The 8,550-nt window shown below is 60.5% G+C and overlaps 2 protein-coding genes across 2 annotated transcripts; one reads left to right on the forward strand and one right to left on the reverse strand.

Annotated features, from left to right (window-relative positions):
• Positions 1-3,082: 3,082 nt before the first annotated feature.
• SIGMAR1 (sigma non-opioid intracellular receptor 1) lies at positions 3,083-6,981 on the reverse strand. The gene is made up of 4 exons (XM_084304798.1): positions 6,804-6,981; positions 6,328-6,528; positions 4,466-4,558; positions 3,083-4,236 (listed from the first exon to the last, which is right to left on the reverse strand). Exons 1-4 carry the CDS (start codon positions 6,949-6,951, stop codon positions 4,010-4,012), a joined length of 669 nt encoding a protein of 222 aa, XP_084160924.1. The 5' UTR covers positions 6,952-6,981; the 3' UTR covers positions 3,083-4,009.
• Positions 6,982-7,107: 126 nt separating this feature from the next.
• On the forward strand, positions 7,108-8,360 carry GALT (galactose-1-phosphate uridylyltransferase; the record flags this gene model as incomplete). The annotated part of the gene is made up of 5 exons (XM_084305113.1): positions 7,108-7,167; positions 7,576-7,745; positions 7,831-7,906; positions 7,989-8,037; positions 8,219-8,360. The coding sequence occupies exons 1-5, from the start codon at positions 7,128-7,130 to the stop codon at positions 8,358-8,360; spliced, it is 477 nt and encodes a 158-aa protein (XP_084161239.1). The 5' UTR covers positions 7,108-7,127.
• Positions 8,361-8,550: the final 190 nt, after the last annotated feature.

Raw genomic sequence — 8,550 nt, forward strand, 5'->3', positions numbered from 1 at the left:
TGTGCAAGCCCTGCCCGCGGGCTGGGGCCAGGATCACGGAGGGGTCCCAATGAGGGGGGCTGCGTGCATCCCCCAGCCCTGCAGGAACGGTATTTTTGGCACAAACCTGCCCCCCCCCTTACACACACACGTGCACCTGTATATGCAGCATCCAGCCGGGGGCTGATCCTGGTCCTGAGGCCCTCGTGCTGGTGGGTAAACTGAGGCACGGGGGGGGCATCGAGCAAATCTCCACAGCACTGCGATGTCCTGGGTGGGTCAGGGCTGTGACAGAGCAGGGGGCTCAGCCCTGCTGGGGGCATCCCCACGCTCCCCCAGGCTGCCTGCCTGCCTGCCAGGATTTTCCTGCCCAGCTCCTCTCTGGAGGCAGTTCTGGCAGGAGGTGGAGGAGCTGACTGCCCTTCCTGGGGATTTTTTGTCTGGAGCAGCAGCACGGCTTGCACGGGTCCCCAGCACCCAACACCAGGATACAGGGAACAGAGACTTTTGTCCCCCTGCAGCCAGGGAAAGCTTCAAGCTTCCCACTGAGCTGGATGTTGGTGGCACAGGGTGAGAGGAGCTCTGTCCCCTCCGGAGCCACCTGCCCACCACGCAAGCCACCCGGGAGGCAGCCACATTTTGCTCTCGGGCTCCGCAGGCTGCTCCAAGCCTCCGTCCCCTTCCCTGCTTCCCTTTGCAGGGAAAAGCCACCGCTTTGGGTGCCCACCCAGCTCTGTGCACCCCTGGGGCTCTCGCAGCACGGTGCCGTGGTGGCTCTGCTGGAAACCAGCCCCTTCCTGCAGGAGCGGGGCAGCACCCGACCCCGCAGGGCCCCCGGGCGCTGTTTATCTTTGCGCAGGAGATAAAGCAGCTGTCGGCCATCCCGTGCCGGGGCTGGACAGCTGGAGCTCGCCCCAACCCATCCTCTCCTGCCGTGGCAGCGACCTCCCAGCACTTGCCAGCCCCCCCAGGCATCAGTTTATGGGCCGATGCTCCTGCATGAGCTGCCTCTGGGAGCTACGCCCCAGTCTCCTGTTTGGGGGAGATAATGGGACCACAGGGCCAGCAGCCCCCCAGGGCTCACTCTGCAGGTCCCCGTGGATCAGGGCTGCACCCAAGGGTGGTGGGTTGCACCCATCCCCTCTGCATAAGGAGCCAGGGATGATTTGTGGGGTGCAGCATCCCCCTCACCCCAGGTGAGGCCACCACAGGGACCTGACCCAGTTGTCCCTGTCAGGGCTGTGTCCCCAAAACCCTCCTGCTCAGCCTCGTTGTGCTGCCGGGGCCCGGTGATGCTCCTAGGTGGAGAGAAAGAAATCCCCCAGACAAACGGGTATCGACGGGCGTGGTGGAGGCGGCGTGGATAGATACTGTAGGTATAGACGGGCATGGCAGACAGCAGAGCAGATTGAGAGATACTCGGAGCAGAGAGATACCGCAGGAGGAATCGGGAGATAGATCCTGCGGGCTGATCAATACCCGCTGCGTGCGGAGGGACAGCAAGATAGAGCGGGCTGCGGGGGGACGGTGTTGGGTGGGCAGCGAAGTGCATTTGTCCTGGCCGTGGCTCCGGGGAGATGCTGCTCCAGCTGGAGCTGGACCTGTGTGGCCGAGTCTCCTTGTCCATCTCTGGCCACCCTTGGTGCCCTGGAGTCCCACCTGGCTGCTGGGTGCCAGAAGGTGCAGATCCCCCATGTGTGCTGGTCACATCCTCTGGCCCCATGGGGATGTCCAGGCCACCCGTGGGCATCTCAGGGGCCACTGGATGCCTGCATCGGGGACTGACCACGAGCCCTGGCCCTGGGACAGGAGCTGTGCTGGAGCTGGGTGTCAGTGGGTGAACGCCCATCCCACACTGTGCCTCAGTTTCCCCATGTGAACCAAATCAGGGCAGGCTGTGGGGAGCTGGGTCAGGCTGGCACGGACAGGTCTCGATGAGGACACATGGGGACAAGGAAGCAGACCCAGCAGGAGCCTGTGGGACACAGCATGGCCAGCACCCACCTCTCTCCTGATGGTCACTGGGGACATCCAGCTGCTCGGTGACAGGCTGCCCTGAAGGAAAGGGGCTGCTTTTGGTGCCCTGGCACTCCTGGCACCGTCCCCACTCCGCACTGGGATGGGGACAACCTCTCCTGCTGCAGCAGAGCTGCTGGCTCCCAGCCCAGCCCCATACCCGTGCCACTTGCCCAAGCCCCCCGAGCTGCCCACTTCTTCTGCCAGGCACATCCAGGGGGGATGAGGGCACCCCCAGAGCAGCCCCAGACCCCCCGAGCTGAGGAGGGAACCCCCGCCCGCGATGGAGTTATTGACACGGGCGCTACGGAAAACACTGCTGAGATTGTTCACACTAATGTTATTTAGCAGCAATATTTCCGTAATAAAAGAAATCAATGGGCAAGAGAAAAGACCTGTCCAGAGCTTTGATTTTCTCATTTTAATGGCATACTTATTTACTCCCACCAGCGTGCCCATCGGATTTTCATTACGCGGCCTTCGCTGTAAGTGGAGCGGTATTGATACGAGCTGCTGAGTTAGCGCCTTCCCGTGCGGGCCGGCGCAGGATCACTCATGCTCCCCGACAGGCCCGCAGGAACCCTGGCACGCACACAAACACACCCCTGTGCACGCACACAAACACACCCCTGTGCACGCACACACGCCTATGCTCTTGGGCTGTGCATGCGTGCACCCTACAGAGGCACGCACAGCGCTCTCCTATGTGCACACGCACATAGATTTGTGCAAACGTGCCCAAGGTGTGTGCACACACTTGTTCTCACCGTATGGATCAGTGCACAATCGCTCTCCATATATCCCAGTGTGTGCACACACATCCTGGCCATACCCCCCTGCAAACATTTACCTGTCTGTACACCCACACCTGTGCACGCCCAACCCACGCACACCCACCTGCTTGCACCTGTGCACCCACCGAGTACCTGCTGTGCCCGTCTCACACCCATGCACATTATCCTGCTCCCCACACACCCACCCCTGTCCCGCTGTGCCCCTCCGGGGACACCCAGCTGTCCCTAGAGGCATCCAGACCCTGCCCCATACCGCGTGGCATGCTCCAGAGACTTCCCAGGCAGGTGGGATGAAGACGTTTATTACTGACATTTCTTTTTGGGTAGCAAATTAAGACGTAGCCCGCGTGTGGGGCTGCTGGTCGGCAGGACAAGGGCACTATGGGGAGTGGGAGGAGGAACATGCTACAGGCCCGGTGGCCAGGACATACTCACACACGCACACACGCACGTAATTTTGGCAACAGCACGGAGCAGCGAGCCCGCGCGGGTCCGGCGTCAGGCACGGGGCGGTGAGCGGGGTCGTACCCCAGCTCGGCCAGGGAACCCGATGGGCCTCGGGCAGGGGAAGCATTTTGAGGGGCAAAGTCCCATCCTGAGCTGATTTGGGGGTTCGGGCACCCGCAGACACTAGGTACGTGCACAGCCTGGAGGCCACGCTCGGTTAAGGCGACAGACGGTGGCTGTCCCCCCTGGGAGGACAGTGGGGGGTGCGTGGGAAAGGGACCCTCCTCCAGCCCCCATATCCCCGGGGAAGATGACACACTGGGGCTAGGGGCCAGCCCAGGACAGACCTCCAGTGCAGAGGCCAGGTATCCCCTGGCTGCCTGGGGGTCCCGGCGCAGAGCCCCCTGGTACCATGGGGACACTGCGTGCTGCCAACCCATGTCCATGGGGATGAGAGCCAGGGCAGGAGCTGCCAGCTGGACGCCATGCTCTGTGCTGACTGCAGTCACGGCAGCTCGCCAGCCCAGCCAGGACACCAGCAACCTCCTGTCTGACCTCTGCTGAGGCTGTTTGGGGCCGGCTTTCCCCGTGCACCCTGCCCCGAGGGGCACAGGGCAGCCCGGCTCGCACCAGCATCCTCATCCCCAGGTTTTGGGACCTGCGGCCTGGAGAGGAGGAAGAAGGAGGAGGAGGAGGAGGAGGAGGAGGAGGAGGAGGAGGGGGAGGAGGAGAAGGGGGGAGGAAGGCTGGCGGGGAAGCCCAGCCGGCCGGGCTCAGCACCCCAAGGTGTTGATGAAGGCGCTGGCTTCCAGGAGCAGGCCCTTGGCGTAGACGCGCAGGGTGTAGAAGAGGGTGAGGAAGTCCTGAGTGCTGAAGAGGGTGTCAGCCAGGGCGAAGGTGAGCGTGGAGGGGATGAAGCCCCGGCCGTACTCCACCATCCAGGTGCCCGCGCTCCACTGCACCGACGTGGCCTCTCCTGCCTGGTGCACGATGGTGTCCCCTGCCAAAACACACAGGAGGGTGGTATTGCTCCCAGCGGCCGTCCCACGTCAACGAGGAGCTGTGTGGGGCCAGGCCCTGCTCCACACACCCCTGCCCCTCCCCATTCTTTTGCACCAGGGCTACTGGCACCCAGGAAGGTGTTGGGGACCTGGGGTGCCTCATCCCGAGCTCCTGGCTGTGCCAGATGGACGGGGGCAGCTCCGTGACAGCCCCCTCTGTGTGCTTACCAGGATAGTAGATCTCACTCCTGGTGGTCCCCTCCTTCCACTGCCGGAAGGTGCCCGAGATGACGGTGTCGGAGATATCCGCCCAGTACCGACCTGCAGAGGGCACAGCACCGGCTCTGAGCATCCCTGCTGGGGACGGGAGGGATGCCAGCCCCGGGGGAAGGATGGTGCCAGCAGGAGCAGGGCTCACAGACCTCGGAGAAACCCTTCTTTCCCCACCTACCTGTTATAAATGATGAGAACTGATCTAAATGAGTTATAAAGATGAGAACTGCTTTGTATCAAAATTGCCTAGCTTTGGATTATTTACTAGCACAAGAAGGAGAAGTCTGTGGAAAATTTAGCTTTAGTAATTGCTGTTTAAAGATTGATAAAAAGGGTGTTTCTTCCTAGTAGCTGATAGAATGTTATGTTCTGGTTTAGGATGAGAAGAATGTTAATAATATGCTGATGTTTTAATTGTTTTTAATTGTTACAGAGCAGTGCTTACACCAAGCCAAGGACCAAGCCAAATTCAGCTTCTCACTGTCCTGCCAGCAGGCAGGCTGGGAGGAGGGCCGGACTGCTCAGGGTTAGGTTGGGCATCGGACAGCAGGTGGTGAGCAATTGCATTGTGCATCACTTGTTTCGTACACATTATTACTAGTAGTACTATTATCATAATTATTGTTATTATTATTGTTATTATTTTCTTGTTTTTATCTCAACTCACAGGCTTCACTTTCCCATTTCTCTCTCCCATCCCAGAGAAGGAAGGGGGGGAGGTGAGCGAGCAAACACAAACCTGGAAGGATATGGAATGGGATTTATTTTCATGGCTGCCTGGTGGACCATGGTTTAAAAGAGTGTTATTTTTATTGTCATGTGGTGTAATTATGTTATTGTATATACCTTGTATGATACCTTGCCTTACGTTATTAATACACCGGGTGATAAATAGTACATTTGTAATAACTTCATTAAAAAAGGAAGGGGATATGTCAATTATGATGTTTAAGAATTGGACCCTCCAAGAACGGACTGATGAAATCCAGTTATTAACAACAGAAGTGACACGAATTGTTGATATTAAAATAAGGTAAGGGATTGTGAGGAATGTTTTAACAATTCGTGTCCATAAAGAACAATTCTGTTTGAATCCTGTCTGCCTCTGGGCCCTGCACTGGCAATTTAATTCTTGAACCACAGCTGCAGTGTGTCCCAGTCTCCCCCTCATTCCTCATTCTAGTCAATTTATCACTTCTTAAATTTATGAACCTGTTTGCTTTTGTTATTCCGGACTTCTATTTCTAACACTGCTATAGATGTGTCTGTGAATGGCTGGGGAAGAATGTTTTAATTACCCGTGTGTCTGGGAGTTTCAGAACAACTGATAACAACTAGTGACTGTTATGGGATACTATGTGGATCTTTGGTATCTGGTTAGGGGGGGGCCGAGAAAGAAGCTGAAAAGCGGCTGGGAGACAAGATTTGAAGAAGGTGTTTTGAAGAAGGTGTTCTGTAAACTTGGTATGGTGCCCAGTAAGTACAAAGGTGGAGAGGAAGACTACGAGCCTTCAGCATGAAAGACCCCTAGAGACCCCCAGAAGAGACCCCAGAGGAGACTGTGCATGCTCCAGTAGGAGGGACTGCACCCCAGAAGCTAATTTTAATAATCTATTTTTTTTAGAAGTAGTAATGAATCTGTATTAGTCTAGGAGCATAAAAATCAGCTGCTTGATGTAACTGGTGTGCGTCCTGGTGGAGCGGAGACTCCCGGTGCACCCAGCACTCTTTGCTTACCTCTATTCCTTTATATTCTTTCAATAAATCCTATTTTTTTATTTAATCCTAATTTGAATCCTGAGCCATTTATAACATACCTGAGTGTCCCCCGGTGTCGACGGCCGTCCCGAAGAGCAGCACGTACTCGGTGAGGGAGGCGTGCAGCAGGCACATGGAGCCCATCCAGCCGCCCGCGTTCACAAACACCCACTGCAGGTCCTCGTCGGGCAGGATGTGGCCCGGGTGCTTCTTCCGCAGCTCCACGATGATCTTGGAGAACGCCAGCTCATGGTCCAACCCTGCGGCAACAGACTAGATGGGTTAGATCCCATCTAATCCCTTACGACCCCATAGCCAGCCGTGGGGTCCCAGCGCATCCCTCGGGGGCGGGGGGGGGGGGGTCTCCCTGTGCCAGCCCTCCCCCATCCCTGCTGTTTGGCACAGCACCCATCCTCTCACCACCTACAGGGCAGCCAGCGGGACCCCAGCGACCCTGCCCCACCGATACCACCACCACCACCACCCCCTCCCCATCCCCGACGGACCCAGCCCCTGCCGCCCCCCCCAAACCTACCCGCGTGGTGCCGGGCGAGCTGGGCGATCTCGGCGGGCTGGAACTCGTACCTCTTGCAGGCCAGCCAGCCCCGCAGACCCTGCAGCAGCAAGGCCAAAGCCCCCAAAGCCAGCCCGACCCGCAGAGCCCACGACCCCGACAACCCCATGGCTGCGGCTCCCCTCCGTCCCTGGACCGCCCCGGGACCGCCCCGTCGAGGCTCCACCGCCCCCCGCCCGCCTGCGCCGGCGCGGAGGGGAGGGACCGGGGAGGGGACGGGGAAGGGAAGGGAAGGGAAGGAAGGGGTGGGGAAGGGCCCACGGAGGCTTCCGGGGTGGTGGAGGCATGGAGGAAGCCGGAGGGGGACGGGGGTTCAGTGCCAGCGGTACGGCGGGGGGAAAGGAGGGGGCGTGCGAGCTCCACGCGTGGCCCCCCGCACCCTGCTCGTGTCCCCCCGCTCCCTAATCGTCTGTCCCCCCCGTCGCCCACTTGTGCCCTTCTGCGCCCCACGCGTGTCCCCTCCACCCCCACGCGTGTCCCCTCCACCCCCATGTCCCACTCGTGTCCCTCTGTGCCCCACTCCTGCCCCCCGTGCATGCCCCTCCGCGCCCCACTCGTGCTCCCCTGCATCCCCACGTGTGCCCCCCGCACCCCTCTCGTGCCCCCTCGCATCCCCCCTTTATGCCCCCCTACACCCCGCTTGTGATCCTGCACACCCCAAAGTGCATCCCCCGCACCCCACTCGTGTCCCTGTCACCGTGGGTGACCCCACGGCCCCCCGCTCACCCCGCAGAGCACCAGCACTGCCGCCACAACCCGCTGCGGGACGAGTGGGTGCTGGTGTCCGCACACCGCGTCAGGCGGCCCTGGCGGGGGCAGCTGGAGCAGCCCCCTGCCGAGGACGTGCCCCGATGGGACCCCGCCAACCCCCTCTGCCCCGGGGCCACCCGGGCCAACGGCGAGGTACTGCCGGGCACCCCGACACCCGCACCCCGTCCTCTGCCTTGTGTCCCCCCCCCGTGACCCTAATTTCTTCCCCCTCCTGCAGGTGAACCCCCACTACGAGGGCACTTTCGTCTTCCCCAATGACTTCCCTGCGTTGCAGCCTGATTCCCCCGCACCCGGTAAGTCCTGGGGGGACAGCGGGGTGTTGGGGACCCTCTGGTCCTTACGGGATGGGCCCTCCCAGCTCTCTGTCCCCCCCAGGTGACAGCGACCACCCCCTGTTTCAAGCAGCAGCCGCCCGGGGTGTGTGGTGAGTACTCGGGGGGGGGGGACACGGCTGTGACGTCCCTGGGACGAGCAGGATGGAGCCCGCTCCCTTTTTGCTTTCCTGCACACATCTTCTTGGGTTTTTGGGGTGCTGTGCTTCCCCAGCAGGGCCACGGGGGTCCTTGGGGGTCCCCAGGGCGCCCCACATGCGTCCCTTTCCGCAGCAAGGTGATGTGCTTCCACCCCTGGTCCGACCTGACGCTGCCCCTCATGTCGCTGGCGGAGATCCGCGCCGTGATCGACGCCTGGGCAGAGCTGGCGGCCGAGCTGGGGGCCTCCTACCCCTGGGTGCAGGTCCGTGGGTGACGGGGTGCCCCTCTCCCTGCCCCGTGGGTGGGTGCCCGGGTAGCTCCCAGGGTTGGGACCCTGTGGCTGGGTGTGTGTCCCTTGTCCCTGCTTTGCCACCCCTCCCCGAGTCCCTCCATGTGGGTTGAGGGCTCCATGCCCCTGCCACGCTCATCCTGGTGTGCTGGGGACACCGAGGTGGCTTGCAGCG

The sequence above is a fragment of the Netta rufina genome, assembly GCF_964035555.1.
Source record: "Netta rufina genome assembly, chromosome: Z".
Classification (NCBI taxonomy): domain Eukaryota; kingdom Metazoa; phylum Chordata; class Aves; order Anseriformes; family Anatidae; genus Netta; species Netta rufina.